The 24,957-nt window shown below is 38.1% G+C and overlaps 1 protein-coding gene across 3 annotated transcripts in view; it reads left to right on the top strand.

Moving 5' to 3' along the window:
- Foxj3 (forkhead box J3) overlaps positions 1-24,957 on the top strand; it is an 85,691-nt gene that overhangs the window by 49,641 nt on the left and 11,093 nt on the right. For 2 of the 3 annotated variants that reach the window (XM_038332896.2, XM_038332897.2), the window contains exons 5-8: positions 4,074-4,157; positions 13,107-13,208; positions 21,015-21,143; positions 24,735-24,909. In XM_038332896.2, the coding sequence (XP_038188824.1) occupies positions 4,074-4,157; positions 13,107-13,208; positions 21,015-21,143; positions 24,735-24,909 (490 nt within the window). The remainder of the gene's footprint in view (positions 1-4,073; positions 4,158-13,106; positions 13,209-21,014; positions 21,144-24,734; positions 24,910-24,957) is intronic. The other variant, XM_038332898.2, reaches the window with a different exon arrangement.

Raw genomic sequence — 24,957 nt, 5'->3', positions numbered from 1 at the left:
CTTTACATTTATGTTCATGATTCATTTCAAATTAATACTTGTGGGTGGTGCTTTTAATTGTCTTTTTGAATTGTTCCTATATCTTTGTGCAACGTTCTTATTTTTTAATTGATTTTTGTGTGTTTGTGTGTGAAGCTGGGCCAAGGCATTGATTATGTATAGCAGAAACTCTCGTCATTGAATTTTATGTCTCAGCACCCACATTGGATACCTCACTACCACCTGTAATTCTAATCCTAGGGTTTCTGACACCCTCTTCTGGTCTCTGTGAGCCAGACTTCTGGTTTATGTGATGAAGATGGTAGGCAAAGGAAGGTAACTTACTGCACTACACAGAAACTTTCAGGGTGATGGGATGTTCTTTGGCTTTGATTTTGGATGCTGGTTACAGGGTGTGCACATTATCAAGACTTTTTTAATTTATTTGCTTAAAATGGGTACATTTTAGTTTTTGTTAAATCTTACTTCAGGAAAGTTGATTTTAAAAATAAAACTGGGGGGGGGGGGGTTGGAGAGATGGCTCAGAGGTTAAGAGCACTGCCTGTTCTTCCAAAGGTCCTGAGTTCAATTCCCAGCAACCACATGGTGGCTCACAACCATCTGTAATAAGGTCTGGTGCCCTCTTCTGGCCTGCAGGCATACACACAGACAGAATATTGTATACATAATAAATAAATAAATAATTAAAAAAATAAAACTGGGGTTGGTGAAATGCCTCAGCATGTAAAAGTACTTATAGCAGATTTTGCCCCATTGTTGATCTCTATGTAGTATTTTGTGTACAAGAACATTTTTTTAGTAGATTTGTTTATTTTTATTTTGTGTATATGGGTGTTTTACCCGCATGTATGAATGTGCACCATGTGTGTGCAGTGCCCATGAAGGCCAGAAGAGGAGAGTATCAGATCCTCTGGAAATGGAGTTACAGATGGTTATTAGCCATCATGTGGATGCTGAGCTTGGGTTCTCTGCAAGAACAACAAATGCTCTTAAGCACTGGGCCTTTTCATTATCCCTGCTTTTGTATTTGTATTTTGTTGTATAAATCTACAGTTTGGACATTGAGTGATTTCCCCAGATTAATACATATATAAACAGTAATCTAAAAACCAAACACTGGCATTTATCATTTCCATGAACACAGTTTTGTTATTTTTGGTTTATATAACTCAGTAAATTTTTCCTTATTAGATTTTGAAATGCTAGCTGAACACTACTCATAAACTCATGTAAATTGTTTTATGCTTAAGACTTGGATTTGTGAGATTTAGAATATAGAAACTAATATGCTAATTCATTACTTTTTTTTTAAGACTAGGATGCCATGCTTTTAATCATAAGCTTCCAGTTAGGTACTAGTTCATGCTTTCTAGAACATCTATGTTTTACATGGTTCTTGTCACATTTATATCAGATCCAGTAGACTCATTAATTGAAAAGCAGTGGCCACTTGAAAGGGTAGCATAGAGGCATATGCTGGCAGTTGCTTTAGGATGAGACCAGGGTGAAGCTCAGGTGTCTGATATTAGCACCTGGACCTGCTATCATACCCTCTACACTGACATTTTTTTTTTTTTTTATCTAGGTTGTTGAACAGTGGTTTTTTTTTTTTTTTTTCCTTTTTATTTCGGTAGAAATTGACTTTGAGTACTTGACTTTGTGTCTTCTGTTGCACCTGGCCCTGTAATCATACAGAAATGAGTAAAGGATTCCAGAGCCTAGAGGAAACTATAGTAATAATGTGAAGTGCAGTCAGTGATCTAAACAGGTAAAAAATGCAGGACTGTTAAAAAGAGAGGGAATGGTAAATTCACGGGTATGGCAGGAAGAACATGATTTCCTTGGTTAATATTTAGAGTAAGTTTGAAGGTGGAATATGGCTTGGTTAGTGGTAGAATGGATATTGTAGATAGTGCAACTACTGTCGAGGTTAGGATGCAGAAGCATGAAACATTGTGTCTACAGAACTGATTTGGGCTGCAGATAGAGCTCATTTGGTAGATTGCTTGCCTAATATGCACAAAGTCCTGAGTTTGCTCCCAACAACTTGTAAATCAGACATAGTGGCACACACATATGGGGAGGGAGGGAGGTATCAGGACAGCACAACAGATAAAGAACTTACCCTTCAAACTTTAGTTCCATACCTGGTACACACATAAAGGTGGAAGGAGAGAACTAATTTCGTAGATTGTCTGATCATGCACTGAGGGCATACACACCAGCATGCCCTATGCACAGTAATCATGTCTGGCTAAAGTGTGAGCTTGAGAGGAGCGCTGTTTCTGCTTTGTTGTTTGGTGCTGCTGAACAGCAGTTGGGGAAGATACATGAAAGACTGAGTCTGAGTAATATGACTTCAGCTAGTCATATGTCAATCTGGTGTATTATGTAAGGCTTCTATTGCTGTGACGAAACACTGTGATCAAAAGCAACTTGGGGGAGGTTATTTCACTCCTACTTCCATAAAGCACTTCATTGTTGAAAGTATTTAGGGCAGGAATCTGGAGGCAAGAGTTTACATAGAGGTCATGAAGGGGTACTGGCTTGCTCCTCACAGCTTGCTCAGCCTGCTTTCTTATGGAACCCAGGACCACTAGCCTAGGATGATACCACCCACAATGGGCTGGGCTTCCCCATATCATTTGCTAATTAAGAAAATGTTCCTACCGACCTGTCTACAGTTTCTGAGTCAAGGTTCCTTCTGCTCGGATGACACTAGTTTGTGTCATGTTGACTAGCCAGCACACTGGGATACACATTGTATTCCCATTTCTGAAACATATCGTCTCACCCTTTCCCCTTCTTATTCCTTCTCTTCTTTCAGATGGCTGTGTATGCACACATGAGGAACTAAGGATCAAGGCTCAGCAATGTTGTTTTTCTGAGTTTTGGTCTCCTCATCTATATAATGTACAGATTACATGATTTGTTTAGTTTTCTTGAGTGTATGAAGCATGGTGGGTGCTCAATAAGTACTTGTAAATGAATAATAGGAAAATATCAAGGAATATAGTGAAAACAAATTATGACAGAATAAACAATAATAAAAGATTTATGCATGGGCTTGAGGGTGCTCTTATGTAGATAAAATCAAGTAGTTGTATTTATAAATTTTCTTCTTAACATTTAGATTTGTGTGTCTCAGGCTATAGAAACTAGAGTATCTTTAACTGTAAAATACTTTTAGGTGTAAATCTCTATATAATATAACCATTACTAAGAATCAGTTACAGGATATAGCTAGGAGGTGATAGTGTTTGATCTATAAGTATGAGGGCCTGAGTTTAAATTCCAGCCATCACATAAAAAACTATTGATGGTTGCATGTTCTTGTAACCCCACCATTGAGGGCTGGAGACAGGCAGCTCTGGAGTGCTCACAGCCTCCAGCCTGCCCCCGCCCCCACTTGTGAAACGGTGAGCTTTTAGGTCAGTGAGAGGCCTGTCTCATTGCAGTAAGGTAAAACTTGATAAAGGAGACACCTGATACGGTGCTCTGGCCACAATATGTGTGCTTAGGAATGCACAACCACACGCTCAAAGCACCTCTCCCCCCCATACACAGTTTTTAAAAATAAAGTAAGAATGAGTCACATACTAAAAACATTTGGCTGTTGGTTTCTTCTTGACTCAGCTGTGACAAGAACCCTTGAACTGAGCTCTGTAACCGTGGTCTCTTCTCTCTCATAAATTTAGCCATGAGCTTCCCTTTTCTCGATTTAAAATTAGAATTTTTTTGGGTGGGGTTGTACATACCTGTAATCACTACTGTACACGAAGCTGAAGCTGGAGGACCACAAGGATGAGACTCACTTGGGTAACTCAGTGAGATCCCATTTCAAGATTAAAAGCTTCCAAAACGGGCTGGAGGTGTAGCTAGCTGGGGGGGGGGGGGGGGTGTCCTGGGGCTCAGCTATGGGGACCACCAGTACAAATGAGCAGCTTCTCATGTTTTTGTCTTTTGTCATATTTGCAAAATATTTGGTTTTGGAGAAGATTATAAATATTTGTTTAAATGTTTTATGGTTTGCTGTAATATACAGTTAATGTCATTTATTCCTTTATCTTTAGGGGTCTTACTGGGCCATAGACACCAATCCGAAGGAAGATACGCTGCCTACTCGGTCAAAGAAGAGAGCACGATCTGTAGAACGGGTAAAGATCATTATCATGATTTGTGAGTGTTGAGCATACCAGAAATGTAGGCTAACAGTTCTTTTCCAGTAGAGTGGCTGTAATCATAAGCAAAGTAAGATTTTTGTTTGATACTGTTGTGTATTTTCAGAGCATTTTTCAGACCCATTTTGTTTGATCTTCATCCTTTGAGCAAAGGAGGTAGTTTAGGGATTGCTTGAAGGTTTTGTTGTATTAGGGCACACCTGCTATGTGAGACTCACACCCTGGCCAGCTGAGCTTTAGCCTGGTATCTTTCTTTGCTCTGCACCTCCAGCACTGAGGGTTGATTTTAAATAACAACCATTTCACAGGTGTTTTTCCCTACTTTCATCCATATAAGAATCACTTGTATACAGTCTGTGTGCCTGTGTTGGTATGACTCCATGGTGAAAGCTAATTTCCAAGAATGAGAGAAAAGACCTTTGGTTGATATTTCAGTTGTGCATTTTAATACGGATAGTCAACACTTCAGCTGCTGCCGTATGTTGACTGCCTCTCAGTTTTCCTCACCCTTTCTACAGTTGCAACATTTCAGCTAAACATCCGTACTCATCCTCTTTGCTGTTCGACTTGCTTCAGGTGTTTACTGCTTAGTAAAGCCTTTGCTAAAGTTATTTTATAAAGTCACACATAGTTTATAGTAATTTTTTCCTATATTTTTTTTCCTTCACTGGACTGATCTTCCCATAAAGACAAAGAAGTGTCCACATCTCTGACGTTAGTGTGCACATAGCCTAAGTGCCCACATATTTTTATTTATTTATTTATTTATTGATTGATTGATTGATTGTAATTTTGGTTTTTCAAGACTGGGCTTCTCTGTAGCTTTGTAGCCTGTCTTGGAACTAGATCTTGTAGACCAGGCTGGTCTCGAACTCACAGAGACCCGCCTGCCTCTGCCTCCCTAGCGCTGGGATTAAAGGTGTGCGCCACCACCGCCCGCCTAAGTGTCCATGTCTCTTAACGTTAATGTGTCACAGAGCCTGTAGTGGATAGTAGATGTTTGTAGTAGATCAGGAAGAAAACATGGAATGTGTGGTGAAATAAATTTGACATGTGACTGCCTATTGCTGGTAAAGTAATATAATTTCTAAGCCTTTAAGATAAGGACCAAGACTATATATAGTGAGACTCTGTCTTAAAAAGAGAATCAGGGTGCCAGATTAGGTTTGAATCAGGGCTTCATGAGGCATGACCACAGAAAAGCTTAGGTAGGCAACCTCATTGGAACCAGGCATAAATTTAATAAAATTAAATGAGAATTTTGGGACCTCTGTTGTTTGCTTTTTAAATGAGCCAGGGTTTAAGAAGATAGGTTTAATACCTGGATATGTTTAATACATAACATCTATTGTTTAATACAGCATCTGTTGGCAGAAATTTGAAGGAAGGAAAAACGTGTTCACAGTGCTTAGCCCATGGTATTATCAAGCAGTTTGGATGGATAAGGTGAGGGGCTGAGAAATTGTGGTTGTTTTGTTTTTTCTGTTAATTTAACTCTTTGGAAATTACTGGAGTTTGACTTTATTTTTGGAAGTTGGATTTGTCTATAGAGTTGGCAGCTTTGCATACTTTTTCGATATCAATCTTCTTTTTTACTCTGTAATTCTTAGAGAAACCTTGTTTACTTTTGAGAGGTCCAGACTTCCCTACAGACTGTTGACAGTTGTATAATCAGATTCTAAAGAAATAGAGGATTCATGGTGGTGAAGCAGGTCCTTTTGAATGTGAAATTTAGACATGGCACTTGGTAAATTCAGTTTTTTACTATGTGCTTCTTAATTTTTGCTTTTAATATTAAAGTAGAAAATTCTCAAAAACAAGACATCCATATGGACCACATTTTCTAAATACCGTGGATGCTTGCTTTATTTTGGCTGAGTTGTCTGTTAGTTGGCAGTGTGGGAAAGGAACCTATGTGAGGAGATGAGTTGAGAGCAGGATTCATATGATCAGATAGACACATGCTTAATAAATATTCTGAAAGAGAATGTTCTTTAAACTCAGGATAACTTCCTGCCTTGATAAACCAATGTGACTATTTTTAATGTGGAAAAATCTTAGGGGCTGGTTGTCTAGTATGTACTATTTTTCATCAGAGGGTTTTGTAGGATATATTGCTTTTATTCTGATATTACATTTTAAGTGACCATTAGATTTTATTTAAGGAAACACCTTAGATCATGTATGTTTTGGTAACGTTTGTGAATCTAAAGTTCCTTAATTTATTTTACCATGGAATAGTAAAATTAGGAACAGCAGTTTACAGTATGAAGTTGCAATCTGTCATTTTTTATTTAGCCTTTGGGGGCATCTTATGTTGTTTATGTGTACATTTTAAGTCAGTCATCAACTGTGATTAGGTTTAGATAGAATCCTTCTGCAGTCCCACATGTAAATGCGGTGCTTCTGAAGTAAAGGTGTACTTGACATGGTGCAGCAAGGAAGGAGTAGTAGGACAGCAGAAGGTGAAGGTGGAAGCTGGAGACAGGTTGCCTGGGTTTTCGTAACCCATTGTAAAGATATATCTGTGTGTGTGTGGGGGGGGGGGTAGCCGCTGCAGGGAAATGAGCAGAGTATGGTAGTGGTGTCCCTCGAGCGCCATTGTGGAATATAAGCATTCAAGGATCAAAGTTGTAGGATCGCTTAAGGGAAATTGCTGTTGGTAGTTTGCCAAGTTCTTCAAATTATTTGAAGGAAAAAAAAAGGCGAAGTAGTACTATATGAACTACTTAAAGTACCTTGGCTTTAAAGGGGGGGCGGCTAGGGAGATGCCCCAGCTGTTAAGAACACTGGCTGCTCTTCCATAGGACCCTGGTTCAATTCCCAGCACCCACAGAATTAATATACACTCATAAGCATTTTGTCCTATGACTAACCATCATAGGAGCAGTTAGACTGCAGTTTTCATTTACTGACCATGGATATGATGTTGAAGTCTTTGAGAACATGTTCGAACTTCTCTATGGAAGTCTGAGTAGCTAAGAGCTTTAGCCTTGTTATTTTATAGGGGGGCCAATCATATAGAATCCTATAACTCAGAGGGGTTGCACTATGATGATTAATTATTAACTTGTATATGACCTCAGTCTTTCACCTTTAAAGAACATGATTGCATAATTAACATAACTATTCTTCAGTGAAGAATCACCAGCCTTATTAATGGAGAAAATCAGAATTAGCATAACATGGTTAAATATTTAATATTTTCATAATTTCCTTATAAACTCAGCATTGTACATAGATAAGTGTTTTTGTCATTTTAGTCTCTTATTTGCCCTCTTGTCCTTTAGACAAAATGCAAATCTCCATCAGTGTCACCTGGTGAATTCTTCCAGCAGTCCAGAACATTGCATAGATACATTTTAAACAAGAGCCAAAATACATAATATATATGTATGTATCACAATAAGAATAATTTAATTTTGCATTAACATATAAAAATCTGTACTAATGTGAAACTTGAAACTAGCGGGTTTTTTTCTTAATCAATAATAATTTGTACCCAAATTTCTTTAAAGTTGTTAAGTATTTGTAACCCATTGGATCTAAATGATTAAAACCTATAAATTTTTTTTTCTGTGAAAACAAAAGCATAATTTTCCCCAAACATAATGCATCTTTAACTTTTATTTTAAAGTCAACACTTTTAAAGTACACAGGTTAGTATAACTCAACATTTTTTCCAGCAGTATCCAGACAGAGAAGGGTTAAGATGAGAAACTGCTGGCCAGCAGAGGCCCCGTGTTGGGTACCATCTGTAGGAGCTCTTGAGGCCAAAGAAAAGTCAGAAGAAACAAGACAGGATAGAATCAGGAAGTCTGTCTGGTTATGCCAAAACATCCAAACAGCCCTGAGTTTATTTCAGAACTTGTTTATATACAAAAGCAGAACAAAGCACAGCACAGACGGTCAGTCAGTATCTAACCAGAAAACCATTCCTGTCCTTGAGTGAGCAGCCTCCTTTCCAACACGGGCTTGCTGCAAGCAGCCTTACTTTCTATCTTGATGTTCCTGAGGTTTGTCATCAGCAGTGTACTGTCTACTAGATAGAGTGTTCTTTTCTCGTGGGGCTAAATCAGAAGTCTCATAGCCCTCAAGGTTATAGGAAAAAGTAGAGCAGGCAAGCTTGGACTCAAGTGACTTAAGTCAGAAATGACTCCAGATGGAAACCCGAGTCACACGTGGGCTCCCACAGCCTTCCACTCAGTCGTCAGTATTTTTTCACTCTTATCTTTGAGATTGCAAAAACAACTTAAGGAAGGGTTTGTTTTAGTTTCCACATATGAGAATATGTAAACATTACACTTGTCTTTCTCTGCCTTATTTCATGTAACACAGTGTCCTTCATTTCATTTCCTGCAAATGGCAAGATCTCATTCTTCATGGTTGAAAGATATTCCATTTTGTGTATGTATTAATATATACATACTTGTATATATGCACACTTAATGCATACTACATTTATCTACAACTATTGATGGCCATCTCTGTTGTCTGAGTTTCTGCCCTGCCCCGTTCCCGCAATCATTAAGTCCCAAAGAAATCACGCAGAGGTCTACACTAGTTATAAACTGATTGGCCTGTTAGCTCAGGCTTCTTATTAACTCTTATAACTTATATTAGCCCATTATTCTTGTCTGTGCTAGCCACGTGGCTCGGTACCTTATTCAGTGAAGCAGTCACATCTTAACTTCTTCTGTGGCTGGATCAGGACTGTGGACCAAGCTTTCCTCTTCTCAGAATTCTCCTGTTCTTATCGACCTGACTCTACTTCCTGTCTGGTTGTCCCGCCTGTGCTTCCTGTCTGGCTACTGGCCAATCAGCGTTTATTTAAAATATAATTGACAGAATACAGACCATTGTCCTATACCACATCTCTTAGCTAAGAATAGTTCTGATATATATGGGTGAATAGAGAGTGTGTTGTCTTTCATTGTTGCATACCACAGAGTAGGAAAGCTGAGTGATGTGGTTCTGAATTTATTTTATTATTTTATCTGTCTGAGTATTTTGCCTGCATGTACATCTGCACCAGATGTGTGCCTGGTACCCACAGAGGTTGGAAGAGGACATTGGATCCCTTTGAGCTTAGACTTACAGACCACAGTTGTAAACTACCATATAGGTACTGGGAACCAAGTGCTCTTAATGACTGAGTCGACTCTCCGGCCCCTAATTTTAATTTCTAAGGAAACTTCATACCGATTCCTGTAATGACTTTAGTTACACTGCTGCTAACAGTGTATGAGCATTTCTTTGTTATCACATCTTATCAGCATTTTTCTTTGTTTTGATAAGTAACTGTTCTGAGTGGCGTAAGATGGTATCATTTTATAGATTTAATGTGCATTTTTCATTTTTAATCATATTCAACATTTGTTTTTATGTATTCTTTTTGTTTTGTTTTTGACTCTGTTCTAGAGATTGCTATGTAGACCAGGATGACCTTGAATTAAGAGAGATCCTCCTGCCATCTGCCTCACCCAGTGTTGGGAGCCTTGGGATTAAAGCTGTGCCCCACTATGCCTGACTTTTTTTCATAGATTTTTTTAAAGCTTATTTTTAGAACATTTATCACCTTTTAATTGGACTAGTTTTTTAGATGCTAGCCCTCATCAGATGAACAACTGACATCTTCTGTTGTATAGAATGCCTCATTGCTATTCTGCTTGCTATACAAAAGTCTTTTAGTTTGATATGCTGTCATTTCTTAATGAAATGTGCTTCTATAGTTCTATCCAGAAAATCATTGGCTATGCCACTGTCTTAAAACATTTACCCTATGGTTTCCTTCTGGAGTTTTCAGTTTTAGGTCTTATTTTAAGGCCTTTGACCCATTCTAAGTTGATGTTTGTTGGTCTTCAGTTTCAGTGCATATGGTTATCTAGTTTCCTCCGGCTCCTTTTGTTAAGAAGCTATACTTGGTCTGGTGTATGTACTTGGCACCTTTGATTAGAGTCAGGTAACTATGTGTCTGAGTTTGCATTCTATTGTTTTGATAAAGACCATGACCAAAAGCAATTTGTAGAGGAAAAGGTTTTACTAGGTTCACACTCTCCATTGCAGTCCATTATTGAAAGAAGCCAAGGCAAGAACTCAAGTAGAAACAAAAGAGGAATGCTGCTTGCTAGCTTGTTTTCTGTAGCTTGCTTAAATGGCTTTTTTAAATGTACTTGGGTGTTGTAAGGAGAGCGGGTCCTTTTGTTTCGTCCAGCCCGGCTAGCTTACACCCGAAATAACCAAACAGAAATTGTATTAATTAAATTACTGCCTGGCCCATTATATCTAGTCTCTTCTTGGCCAACTCTTACATCCTGATCTAACCCATTTCTACCAATCTGTGTAACACCACGAGGTCATGGCTTACCAGGAAAAATTCTAACCATCATCAGTCTCAGGCTAGAGCTTCATGGCGTCTGCCATACTGCCCTTCTTCCCAGCATCCTGTTCTCTTTTCCATGCCTATCTAAGTTCTGCCCTATCAAAAGGCCAAGGCAGTTTTTTTATTCAGCCAATGAAAGCAACACAAATGCAGAAGGAACTCGTACACCACCTGGGGGCCACTTGCTCAGTGGTGGCACTGCCCACAGTGGGCTGGACCCTCTCATCAATCATTAATCAAGAAAAATGCCCACAGGCACACCTGTAGGCTTGTCTGATAGGGGGCATTTTATCAACAGATGTTTCTTCTTCCCATGTGACCCAAGCTTGTATCAAGCGGATGAAAAAAACCAGCACACTGAGAATGAATGAATTTATTTCTGGGTTGTCTGGTCCATTGACCTAAATGTCTGTTTTTATATTGATATAAAATTGTTTTTTGTTACTGTGGCTCTGTTATATATGAAAACAGGTAAACAGGTGTTGTGATACTTGTAGCTTTGCTCTTTTTGTTCAAAATTGGCTTTGTTTTTTGTTTGTTTTGTAGTTTTTGTTTTGTTTATCTCCCCTTCTATATGAGTGTAGGTTTGTTGGTTTTCCCGGTTCTGTGAAGAATGTGCTTGTATTTTGAGTATTGTCTTGAATTTATAATTTACCTCAGGTAGTGTGACCATTTTAACTGTTCTCAATATACACGAAAGGCCTTTCTGCCATTTTAGTGTTTTCCTTCAGTTTCTTTCTACAGTACTTTGTCATTCTCCATGTAAAAGTGTTTCACTTTGATGAGCTTGGATATTAGATTTTGGTGGGGAGCTCTTATGAATTTGGTTCGTTTCATGAGTATGTGTAAATTCATTGTTGGAGAATAGAAAAACTGCTGGTTCTTAATATTTTCTCATCCTACTTTATAAAAAAAGGCACTTATTGGTTCTGATATTGAGGGAAGTCTCTGATGAGACCTTTTGCGAGTCATACAAGTTTCTAAAGCTCTCTGTTTTCTCTAGTTTTTGTTCAGGTTAGATTGTTCCTATTGATAAACCTTTTAGTTTACTAATTCTTTCCTCTTTTTTCCCCCATTTTTTTTTAAAGATTTTATTTATTTCTTAAGCATACAATGTACCGCTGGCAAGGAAGGCACCACATCTCATTACATATGGTTGTGAGCCACCATGTGGTTGCTGGGAATTGAACTCTGGACCTCTGGAAGAGCAGGCTGTGCTCTTACCCTCTGAGCCATCTCTCCAGCCCCTCCTTTTCCATTCTTATGTAAAGCCAATGCCACTGATTAGTTTTCTTTCACAAATGGTATTTATCTAGTTTTTATTTTATTAAATATTTTTGTGTTTTTAATTCTTCACTGAGCTTTTCCTTATTATTGTTCAAATGTTTTTTATTTCATGAGCATATTCATAGCCATTTTAATATCTTTTTCATTCTAACATCTTAATCGTAGATGGACATCCGTAGATTAATTTTTCTTTAGGGCTTCTTGTTGCTTTCTGGTGGTAGGATGAATCCAGAGCCTTGGACCTCATGCAAGCGCACAATTACTGTTACTAAATGATGAAACTAGCCCCAAGTATGCACCTTTAAGAGTCTGTGCTCAGTTGTGGCATGTGAAGGTGAGAGTTCTATCCAGAGAAATTGGCACCATGGTTACAAGTTATTTATATTTATTTTTTTTAAACTTTTAACATTGATGTTGAATTTTTGAGACACACACACTCTTTAAAAACAGACAACATTGTGTAATGTTTTGGAAACTTATGTTTAACAGTGCATAGGACATATTATGATACTGTTTTGTTGTTTTATGTGCAAGCAATAGCAATAATATTATACCAGAGAGGCTTAAACTATATATATATATATATATATATATATATATACATATACATATACATATATATATATTTCTCAGTTGAAGGCAGAAGTGTAGATTGGGTCAGAGGGAGACAGAGTCCTGTTGCTCTGCTGTCATTCAAATGTCCAGATTCTTTCTAATCTTGTTTTTCCAGTGTTTCTTGGTTGTTGCCTAACTCAGCTTTCAGGATAAACAAGACTAGTCCTATCTTATATATGTTTTAGTGCATAATATAAGGGAAAAAGATTGCAGGCAAGCAAGCTTCTTTCAAAGAAAGCTGCAGACATTCCATGTATTACTCACATTCCATTGACTACTGACATAGTCACAGGGCTGCAGATAAGTCTGGAAAAGGTAGTTCCAAGCCTGCAGCTATGAGTAGATAACTGGCTGAAAAGGAGAAGTGAAGAAGGTTATTAGGAGCCATCTCCACCCTACACTTCCCTATCGTGAGACTCACTGAAGTTGTATGGGGTAGCTGTACCAGTAGACTTGATAGAAATAGGTCAATAGCGTTTCATAATATAGTAAGAATTTGGAAGGGATTTTAATAGATACTCATTTTGATATTTAAAAAACACAAAACTAGATGTTGGAGATTTTGATAAAATCCCTTTCAAACTGTGTCAAACTGTTGGATATATGAGCTAATAATTGTTTATTTTGTTCTTGTATTTTAGGCCTCAACTCCATATAGCATAGATTCAGATTCTTTGGGAATGGATTGTATTATTTCGGGAAGTGCCTCTCCAACTCTGGCAATCAACACTGTGACTAACAAAGTAATTCCACTTTTTCAACATTTCTAAATGTCTTTGAGAAATATATTTATTTTACTTTTATATTGACAATAGAGTTGTGTATGGTGAAGTTCAGATGTTTTATCAATTTGTTTTGAAAATTTGATTGGTTTTCCAAATATGTAGTTGAAGGAAATAATTTCAAATTTTATGAAATTTTCTTCTCAGTTTCTTTTCTTGTTGATTTTATAAAGTACGCTGATAAATAATTTGAGGGAGAAAGGGCTTATCCTGACTCACAATCCATCGTGTTGGGAACCCAGTTACAGAGTGATGAATGCCCGTACTTAGCTTGATTTCTCCATTTTTATATAGTCCAGGGTCTTAACCCAAGGTATGGTCTTCCCCACAGCTAAAATAGGTCCTTCCACAGCAGTTAATGTAATCAAAATAATATCTCCTGGATGTGTTCAGGCCTATCTCTCAGGTGATTCTACTAGAATCAACATAATAGACATCAACAGAATCCCATAAAACAAGCAATTTGCATAATTCTAACAACCGCGTAGAGATTTTGTAATGGTAGTCAGCCTGTTATTGTTATATTCAAGTCTAGAAATAAACCCAGAAATCACATTTGGTAGTATTATTTGGTAGCTGTATTTTTGGTGATACTTTTGGTGATATTGGCAGCTAGATACACAGTGGAGTGCAAATGCCTCTTCTTCCAAGACAGTTCTTTGTCAGAAGTCTTCACATGTGTTGGGAGCTTCATGAGTTGGCTCTTCCTGTGAACCACGGAGTCTTGAGACCTCGCGCCTTTGTTTGTTGTGTTCACATTCCTCACTCTTGCTTTTACCTTGTCCCTGGAGCTTTTGCCCTCCTCTTCCTAGCGGTGTCTGCACTGTTTTCTGCTTTTTAGTCTTTGATTTTTCTTATTCACATATGTAAGTACAAATTTTATATCGTGTACCTATAGGAGTTGTTTGTAGGAAGGTAAAGAGTATCAAGGTTTTATTTGTGACATAATCAGATTTCAATTTTGAAAGGACACTTGGAGTAGAAGTATAATAATTTTTCTTTCCATATGGCAACTGTGGAATGATTACAGTCACTTGGGAAGGGAGTGTTTGTGTGTTTCCTGGTAGTGAATGGAGTTTTGTGATATCCTAACAGTCTTATTACTCTTTGTGAATAGGGCCTAGACATCTGTACATCTCAATAGCAACTGTATAATGATGTGCAGCTAAACTGAAAATTTTCTGGTAAAGTATATGATTTGAAATTGGAAATCTCTAATACAGCTTTTGCAGTAGTCTAAAAGATGCCAAGGGCCTAACCATGGACTGCTGAAGTTATTAGGACCCAGGAAGAAATGTTAGGACTTTCTGACCAAGTCATATGATGTCTAAGAAGTCGCAGTTTTTGCATTTTTCTTAGATACCCAATACCAGAAAAACCATTCTGCCTGTCTTTCCCCACCCTACACGGACAACCACACTTGCACATGTACATGAGGGGCTGAAAAGGAAGGAGACAATGGAGACAGACAGCTAGTGATTCAGGGACCAGGCAAATATGTGGGGCGAGATAAAATTTTCCTTTCAGACATATCTTACCAATTCATGAAAGAGGTCAGAGGGACAGCAGCCTTGAGCAGGCATGAGTGAGGGCTGCAGAAGCCTGAGGGAGCGGACTGTGAAATGAATGGATGTTTAGGAGGAGACAAGATCCCGAGAACCATTGGGAGTTGAGGTTTCTGTAAGCAATATCTACTTTTAAGTGTTTATTAAGTCCAAATTCTATGAGTTTGGGCTCAGATTTATAAACAAAGTAGACTCATCACTAACCAGAATCTAGCAGTCTTTCCAGGGGACAAAAATTGCATTTCAGTTAGTGAGAGCTGTAGTGAATACCAAGTTATATTGGCTAGAGTTTGTTCTCTGACTAAACACAGACCATAACAGACCAGCCTCAGCTATTTGTAGAGTGGTGCGTGAGCATTCTTGTTAGAAGACAGCTACATTCTATTTGGAGATCATCCAGAGCTATAGTTTCCCACAAATTACTGATCAAAGGAAGTCCCATGCCTTTATAAATCACTGCTGGAGATTATTTTAAAAACCAATTTAAGAATATACCAATGGAGCCGGGCGGTGGTGGCGCACGCCTTTAATCCCAGCACTCGGGAGGCAGAGGCAGGCGGATCTCTGTGAGTTCGAGGCCAGCCTGGTCTACAAGAGCTAGTTCCAGGACAGGCTCTAAAAAAGCTGCAGAGAAACCCTGTCTCGAAAAACCAAGAAAAAAGAAAAAAAAAAGAATATACCAATGGAATAAGGAAATATGATAAATCTCAAAAATAGGAAGGGAAAGAAAAAAGAAGAAATAGAAGGAAAGAAAACAAAAAGCATTTAAATCTGGTTATACCAGAAATAGCATGAAATGTAAATACAAACAGTACTTAACTTTAAAGACAAGGGTTTTAGACTGGTTAGGGGAAGAAAAGTTCACCTTGGCACTACTTATAAAAGATACATCTTAAGTGAAAATTTGTATTTTATAAGGTGTATTTGTATTTTATTGTGAAATGATAAATATTTGTATACATCTAATAGCATACCCTCAAAAAACTGACAGGATTGAAAGAGGAAATAGACAGATCATTATTTATAATGGTAGATTTTAACATTTTTTGGGGGGGATCGAGACAGGGTTTCTCTGTAGCTTTGGAACCTCTCTTGGACCAGGCAGGCCTCAAACTCACAGAGATCCACCTGCCTCTGCCTCCTGAGTGCTGGGATTAAAGGCATGCGCCACCACTACCTAGCTTTTAACATGTTTATAAACTCAGATAAAGAAAATCAAGATCACAATAGCAAACAACAACAAAAAAATTACATTAGAGTTGTAGAAAATTTGAACCCAAATTAGAAAATCTATATTACAACAGTTACAAAATATGTAATAGTTACCAAAATCAGTCATATAATGCTGATTTATCTTAGGTCGTAAAGAAGGCCCTGGCCAATTTGGAAGATGTATTAATAACCATACAGATTGTATTTTTCATTACAGTAGAATTAGGCTTAGAAGTCATAGCAAAAGGATAGTCAGAAAGCTCCTCCAGAATTTGTAAAACAGTAGGCTCTTAAGGATCATAGAAATATGACATAAATTAGAAAATACTTGAAAGTCAATGAAAAATATAAGTGACTTAAGCCTGTGAGATACAAAGTAATAGCCTCAGTTATGTATAATAGGCCTCACAAAGGTTAATTATTAATGACTTAAGTGTCTCAAAACAAGCAAAACAAACGAAGTGAAGGATGATGGTAATAAAATGAGAAGTCAGTGAAATAGAAAGTATTTTAGGTAACTATTCTATAAACGAGAAGCCAGAGAACATTTATGAGGACATAAAAACACGTCTGGAAAAGGTGAAAGTCATAATGTCTTCTATGGGGTAAGAAAGTACCAGGCAGTAGCTGGGCGTGGTGATGCATACCAGCAGGCCAGCACTGGTCACGAGGCAAAAGAAGGGACCAGGCAGAGAAGTAGGAAGGAAGAAAACATCCAGTAATGTGGAGAATTTCACAGTCAGACCTGAAATAACATGGATGGTACAACTAGTCTAGGAACGATTATTAAGACTGTTATGAATGCTGTTCACAGAGACGCTAAAAGACATGTTGAAGATATTATGTAGACACATGGGGAGATAAAAGAAGCTGTTGAGTTGTCACTCACGGATAACTTGATTATTTACATAGAAAACTCAAAAGCATATACAGATAAAGTGATAGTGTTTTAAGATGTAAATTTAGTAAACTCTCTTGATAGTAGACCAGTATTTGATCTTAGAAATCAGTTGTATTTCTATAACTATCCACAGACAGATTTTTAAAAAATGTATGTTAATTAACTGTGGGAAGGAAGATGGACGCACAGACCATTGCACATATGTGGAGGTCAGGGGACAACTTTCTGGAGTTGTTTTTCTCCTCCCACCATGAGGGTTCTAGAGTTTAAAATTAGGTCATTATACTTGGCAGCAAATGCCATTTTTCCATTGAGATATCTCAGTGGCTTAGGATATTTTAAGTGAGACATTTAAATTAGCATTAAAATATGCCAAGTACCTAGAATTAAATAAAAGATGAATTATACATGAAATTTTAAATTATTATTGACAGAAAATAAAGCTATAACTAAACATGCAATCTTTATGTAGATGGCTATTGTAAAGAAGTCAGTTTTTAAAAAATATTTATTTATTATGTATATAATATTCTTTCTGCGTGTATGCCTGCAAGCCAGAAGAGGGTATCAGACCCCATTACAGATGGTTGTGAGCCACCATGTGGTTGCTGGGAATTGAACTCAGGACCTTTGGAAGAGCAGGCAATGCTCTTAACCGCTGAGCCATCTCTCCAGCCCCAAGAAGACAGTTTTTCCCAGTTGATACTGATGTGATTGATGTCAGTCAAAATCCTGATATGCTTTTAGAGAGGAACGGAGGGAGGGAGGTTGGATAGAAGGACGGACAGAAGGATGGAGACAAACTTGAGAATGTGGGAAGCCAAATGGCCAAAAAAGAAAATATGGGTCTAGGGAACAGCTCATTTGGTAAGGCAATTGCCTCTTGTAGTATAGTTACTTGCTCATTTGTGTGACAGAGTACCTGACTAGAAAAAAACTGAGGAAGGATTTGCACTCATGTGGGGATGTTGTGGCAGCAGAGGCCAAGCTCGTCACATTGCATCAGCATTCAGAAAGCAGAAAGTGGTGTGGCACTGTTCACAATCCCTGAAGGCCTCACAACCTTCCCAGATGGCACTACCAGCTAGGGACCAAGTGCTAAATATGTGAGTCTGGAGGGGGGCATTTCATATTCATACTACAGAACTTTGGAAACATGAGTGCCTAGGTGAATCCTAGAACCCTTGTAAAGATACTGGACATGGTGATGTACATTGTAACCCTCCACTGAAGACGGGGAGAAAGGGAGGATCCTTGGCTCAGTGGCCAGCCAGTCTGGCTTAATTGATAAACTAAGTCAGTGAGAATCACTGTCACAAAGAAGTAGATAACATTGCTGATGTTGGCACCTGAGGTACTCGAGTCTGTACACACAAACTTAAAGGAGAATTTGTTCTTCCAAATATTAAGAGAAAGCCTACTATAAATGAAATTGTGGTACTAATATAAGAATAGATATAGACTCTTTGAATAAATCCAACAATGTCTTCCTTAAGTGTACAAGGGAAAATCATCTTCTGTGAAGAAAACTTAATTTTACATAGCTCTGAAGTCTAAATTATAGAAGATAACGATAAAGTTCTCAGCCAGATAAAATATTTTTAATAGGAAGAAAGCAGTAATATTTCGAGCAGATAATGCAATAGGAAACAAGGCATTGTGGAGGAGTAACCATAAATAATTCTAAAATAGAAAAACCTGTCGGGGTAGGGGGGTTGGCACACGCCTTTAATACCAGCACTCAGGAGGCAGAGGGAGATGGATGGATCTCTGTGAGTTCGAGGCCAGTCTGGTCTACAAGAGCTAGTTACAGGACAGGCTCCAAAGCTACAGAGAAACCCTGTCTCAAAAAAAAGAAAAGAAAGAAAGAAAGAAAAGAAAAAGAAAAACCTATCAGTAGTTGTAGATGGTCCATATCGTAGAACAAATAAGGCCTCTGACATGGATGGTGAGGAGGAGCTCCAGCAAGGCTTGGGGAAAACAGCAAGGTGGTGTCAGCTCTGGATGTCCAAGTAACTCAGTCCTTTGTCATGAGTCCATTGACGTCAGAGCTGGCCTCATAATAACATACTTGTTGTGTTTGCATTTGTTTTTCACTGGTGTGCCCAAACCAGTGGTAGATAACATTAGCCTACTGCATTTTAGCCTAATTGAGGTAACAGCACCCTCCATACTAGTAGATCTCTGTATTCTCCACTGCCACAGATCTCAAGCTAAACAAAACTTAAAACTAGGTTTACTTTGGTATAGCAGGAGAAATAGTTGTATTGAATTGTTCCTATGGAGCACATGCATGTTTAGCATTCCGTGGGGAGAATGCAGAAATACTTTACTGAGTACAGTGAGTATTTAAAAAAAGCATGTGTGTAGTTGAGTTGGGAGCTGCCATGTTCATGGATTACTGTTTTCATTTGGAAGAACAACTGTAACAGATTATTTAGTTTAAGTGTTGGCAAATAATATTTTACAAATGAACATAGCAATTCTGCTACTTCAGGAAAAACAATCAGTATTGACTGATTCTTAAGGTAAAATTCAAGCTTTCAAATGAAAGACCTTGAATTTTAGGAGACTCCACTACAGTGAGTCTGCCGCCTTCTCACCGCTAAGATATTTCAGTTTCTAATGGGATTGGGATGGTGTTAACAGATGTGATAGTGAATGAAATATGTCAACACTTAGATGGTGATTTAAGAAATTGTATTCCAGATGATGTTATAACATTACGTATAGATAATAATTTGCAGTTACTTCAAAGTACAAGGTAGAACAGATTTTGACTGAGTATAAAAGAATTTAATGCCATGGTTTCTAATTCCATATTTCAACTTCAGTTTTTAAAAACTTGATATGTGGCATGTTTTGATGTGTCAAAGATTATCCGTGATTACATGAGTTCATCAATGCTTTTTGTGCTTGCACTTAAAGCAGCACATTGACTGACTACATGTTGAAGCAGCTAATAAGAAGCTAGGCATTTCTTATCAAGTCAGACACCGAGAATTTACAAAGATGTAGAACATCACTCTTTCATTTTACTTCTTTACTGGAATGAAAATTTTAATTTCTGCATGTAAATTGGGTTAATGCCTATTTAAGTGAATTAGTCAATTATAAGTTGTTATAATTTTCACTATGCCATATATGCCAATTAAAAATATCAAATATCCATAGTTTTATGGGTTTTTAATTTAAGAAACACTGATGATTTTGAAATTTTTTTAAAAAAAGGAACATTTAGTGTGAATTCTGGTTTGTCTTAATAATAAAAACTCGGAGTCAGATATTAGGGGGTGAAAGCTGAAAGATCAGAGAAGAGCAGACAGCCACTAGAGCGTTCTTACCTCTACCTCAGACCAGAGGGGCAGTCCTATCTCTGAATCATCAGACTGAAAGAATGCTTTATCTACAAAATCTCAGACTGAATGCCTTGAGCTCCTGTCTCTTCCTGCCTTATATTCCTCTCTTTGCCAGCCATATTCCTTCTTCACTTCACCTCTATCCCTAATGCTGGGATTAAAGGTGTGTGACTCCCAAGAGCTGGGATTAAAGGTGTGAGCCACACTACCTGGCTCTGTTTCTCTGTTACACTCAATCAGTCTCAGGTATACCAGGGTGGCCTTGAATTTACAGAGATCTGTCTGTCTCTGTCTCCCAAGTGCTGGGATTAAAGGTGTGTGCCACCACTGCCTGGCCTCTATGGCTAGTGGCTTGCTCCGCACTCTGATCTTCAGGCAAACTTTTGCTAGACCACAAACAAAATACTACCACAGGAACACACTTGCATGTGTGGACACATCTACCACACATATCTACACATGATAGATTTTTTTATTACCTTCTGATAGTAAATATTTACTAATTATACCTGCTACATTTTATGTTCTAGGCAGGTATGTTCTTTAGATTGAGAGCAGTAAGAAAATTGTTTTATGGTAGTGATTTAGGAATTCATATTTGAACTTGGAATTGGCACAGACCCCGAAGGAAAGACCACTGGCTTTTTGTTTTATGCTGTAGGGTCAGTTTTGGTTTTGTAGTGCTTCTTTATAGCTGTGTATTCAGATGCTGCTTTTCTTTACATTCCAGGTAACATTGTACAACACTGATCAGGACGGCAGTGATAGCCCACGCAGCAGCCTTAACAACAGTCTCTCAGACCAGAGTTTGGCGTCTGTTAATTTGAACAGCGTTGGAAGTGTGCATAGTTATACACCGGTAAGTCCTGATGAAGTTAGTTTCTTTGTTAGATAATCATTTAGTACAGAAATTCAACCAAGCATACATTAAATGCCAACTTAAAAAAAATGAAGATGTGGGCTAATGAGGTAGCTCTGTGAATTCATCCCCAGAATCCACATGGTGCAGGGAAAGAACTGATACCTTCAAGTTATCTTTTATTTCAGTCTGGAAAATAAAGCCATAGTGTGAGGGACTTGTGTATAAATATTTTTACTCTTGTAGTCATTTGTTACCTCTTATAAGAAGATGACCTTTGCGTTATCAGATGTTCTTTTTGGGAGATCTGGTTACAGTCCTTCCTGTTAAACAGTATAGGCCCCAAGAGTTATACAACATGCTGTTCACTGTTGTAATAGGAAAAGCACACAGGACAAAGATACAAAGCCTCTCTTCTTCACCAGTAGATATGAAAATCAAAGAATGCTTATTCTAGTTAGGTTTCTGTTGTTGTGATACCATGACCAAAAGCAAATTGGGGAAGAGGGGGTTTATTTTCTTAGAGCATACAGTCCACTATAGGAAATCAGGCAGAAACCCAGTAGGCAGGAACTGAAGTAGCAGCTATAGAGGAGTGCTGCTTAGTGACTTACTCCTCATGGCTTGCTCAGCTTGCTTTCTTTTAGCACCCAACAGCACTAGCCCAGAGGTAACACTCCTGACAGTGGACCAGGACCTTCCCCTACAATAGTTAGTTAAAAAAAAAATGCCCCGTGGGCCAGTCTAATGGAGACACCTTTTCAGTTGAGGTTCCCTCTTCTCAGATGTATCAAGTTGACAAAAACCTACCTAGCACAACGTTCATGTCCCTTGTACGTAATGGTGTAGTACTTGCATGTGACCTACACAGTTCACTTATTTTAAATCCTCTTTCAGTGACTTAAATACCTATTATAATGTACATGACAAAAGAATTTTTCCCAAAATATTTTTTATCTGTTTGGTTGAATCCACAGACATGGAACCCACAGATGTGGAGAGCCTACTGTACTTAGGTGATTAAAGAAATGAAGAGATTGTTAGTAAGCAAATATTTAATGATTTTTAGTTGCTTAAGTGTCAAGTGTCTTGATACCAAAGAAATCAAAGATTAGGGCTTAGTATTGTAACATAAAAGTAAGCATTAAACATTTATTGGGTCTGAGACTGTAGTTCCTTTGATAGAGTGCCATCTAGCATGCATGAAGCCTTAAATTTGGGCAGGTAGTACCGGTCTGTAATCCCAGTACTTGGGATGTGGAGGAAGGAGGATCAGAAGCTAAAACGCTGGTCTTAGGTATATAATGAGTTCAGATTCAGGCTGGGATACCTGAGACCTGTCTATGAGAAAGGAGGTTGGGGGAGGAGAAGGGGCAACAACATTCCTCAGACTAGAGGGCAAAAGAACTAGCATGTCACACCTCTTGTGTGAGTGTATCAGACTGTTGAACTAGGCATTATAGACTCCTGCTTTCATTTAACAACAAAGTGTTGCCAGGTGGTGGTGGCATACACCTTTAATACCAGCAGAAGCAGATGGATCTCTTGAGTCTGAGGCCAGCCTGGGTTACAGTGTAAGTTCCAGGACAGCCAGGACCACACGGAGAAAAACCCTACCTTGAAAAACCAAAAACAACAGCAAAAACCCAACAAAGTGTCAGATACTTCTTAAGCAACAGTGGACAGTGCTCTGTGCTACAAGTCTGTAGCCTTAGAAGATAATTTATACGTGATTAAGCAGTTTTATTACTTACATAGATTAGTTTAAGAATCTACATAAAGGACTAGGCGGTGGTGATGCACACTTTTAATCCCAGTACTTGGGAGGCAGAGACAGACAGATCTCTGTGAATTTTAGACAGCCCGGTCTACAGAGTGAGTTTTAGTATAGCCAGGACTTCACACAGAAACCTTGTCTGATTAAAACAAAACAAAAAAATCTGCATAAAACTTAAAAGTATATAATTATAGGTAAATAATACTGTGCAGAATGATGTCAGTTCCTACATCTCACATGGCAATATCAAACCAGACTATCCATGTGCAGACAGCATGAATAATGGGTTCTCTAGTAAAACAATGGATTTTTTTTATGGCAGTTGAACAGTTTTATATCTTGCAGTAATAGCCATTTTGGGAATCAGACAAACCTGTCCCTTACTGAGCCAGGGAGACCAATGAGAAACTGCCCCATGGTTGACTCACAAGATAGGGCACCCTTCACAGAACCACTTCTTGTCATGTTTGGGAATTATCAGAGTATGACAGTAAAATCTGCCCTTGGATTTTTCCTTTATAATTTGTGTGGTCATGTGTAAGGTTACTAGGATGCAGCTGATGGAGTCATTCCTCTTCATAAAAAAATTTTAAAATGTAAAGAGGTTTATTTATTTTTATCTTATGTGTATGGCTATTTTGTATCATATGTGTCTGTGGATATGTATGTGGAGGTTTTTAGATCTCTTGGAACTAGAATTAGAAAAACCAAAGAAAAAAGAAAATTAATATTTTCCTTATTATTGCAAATGCCATATGAGCATCATTTTGAATAACTAAGTTTTTAGTAAATATACAGACCTTAAATTACAGGACACTAAACAAATGGTAGTTTATCACTTTTTGGTAGAAGCCTTCAAAAATACAGTTGATGAAGAGCTGTAGATGTAACTTATTGGCAGAGCATTTGCCTAGCATATGTAGAACCATGGGTTCCATCTCTAGCATGGCAAAAAATAAAAATAAAAGGTATGTAGTTATTTTTTTTTAAAAAAAATCTCATTTCAGGTTGTACAGTTTTCAGAGCTAATTTTTGTTCACAGTTGTATGTACAGACTAAGTGACCTCTGAGCTTCCCTGCGCTCTCCATATTGTCCTAGGCCTGCTAGGATTCCAGGGGCTCATGATTACATACATGACACGGCATGCAGGCAGCTAACTGACCCAAGCATAGATGAACAAATGTGCCTTTTAAACTTAACATACACTCAATGCTTCTTATTTTTTGAGGCCTTGGTGGTATATCTATGCTATCTGTATACCTCAGGATCTCCTTTGGGTTTGCAGATTTGGGAGTCATTGTTTGGGTGTCTTTAGTGGGAGAAGAGTTAGTATTAGGATTGTTGTCGGGGTATTGCACATGCTGGACAGACCCTCCAGTCTTCTGTATTGTTTATCTCTTCCATTCATGTTCCCTTCAGTTCCTTCTAAAATCGAATGCTGTTTTGGTCAGTGTCCTATGTCTGCTGATGGTATTTGAACTTACATGAAGATGATACAGAGAGATGGAAGCAGGATTTGGTAGCTTTATAGTATAGTGCAGTCTGTGGAAATCACGATGCGGAGAGAGACAGGGAGAATTCCAGTCTCAGCTTGTCTCTCACTTGCATTGTCTTCACAAAGCCATTGAATTTCTTTGAACTCACTGCTTGTGCAAGTGGAAGCTGGATTGGATTTCTGTGGTTCCTCAAGATTCGTGCCAGTGATTTTCCTATGACCCTTCAAAGGTGTGCCTGGTTAAAAGATGGGAAAGCCATAGGCTGAGGTGATTGACACTAATATCAAGCCATTATATTCATTGTTGTCTTTTATTAGGTGACTAATCATCCAGAACCAGTCTCTCAATCATTAACGCCTCAGCAGCAGCCACAGTATAACCTTCCAGAACGAGATAAACAACTGCTTTTCACAGAATACAATTTTGAAGATCTCAGTGCCTCATTTCGGAGTCTTTATAAGTCAGTTTTTGAGCAGTCACTCAGTCAACAAGGTGAGCTTCTTTTTGGTAATATAGATGTTTTAATTTCACAAATTAGGT

This window comes from Arvicola amphibius, chromosome 6, assembly GCF_903992535.2.
Source record: "Arvicola amphibius chromosome 6, mArvAmp1.2, whole genome shotgun sequence".
Taxonomy (NCBI): domain Eukaryota; kingdom Metazoa; phylum Chordata; class Mammalia; order Rodentia; family Cricetidae; genus Arvicola; species Arvicola amphibius.
Note: the sequence above shows the minus strand (reverse complement) of the source record. Positions and strands in the feature narration are given on the sequence as shown.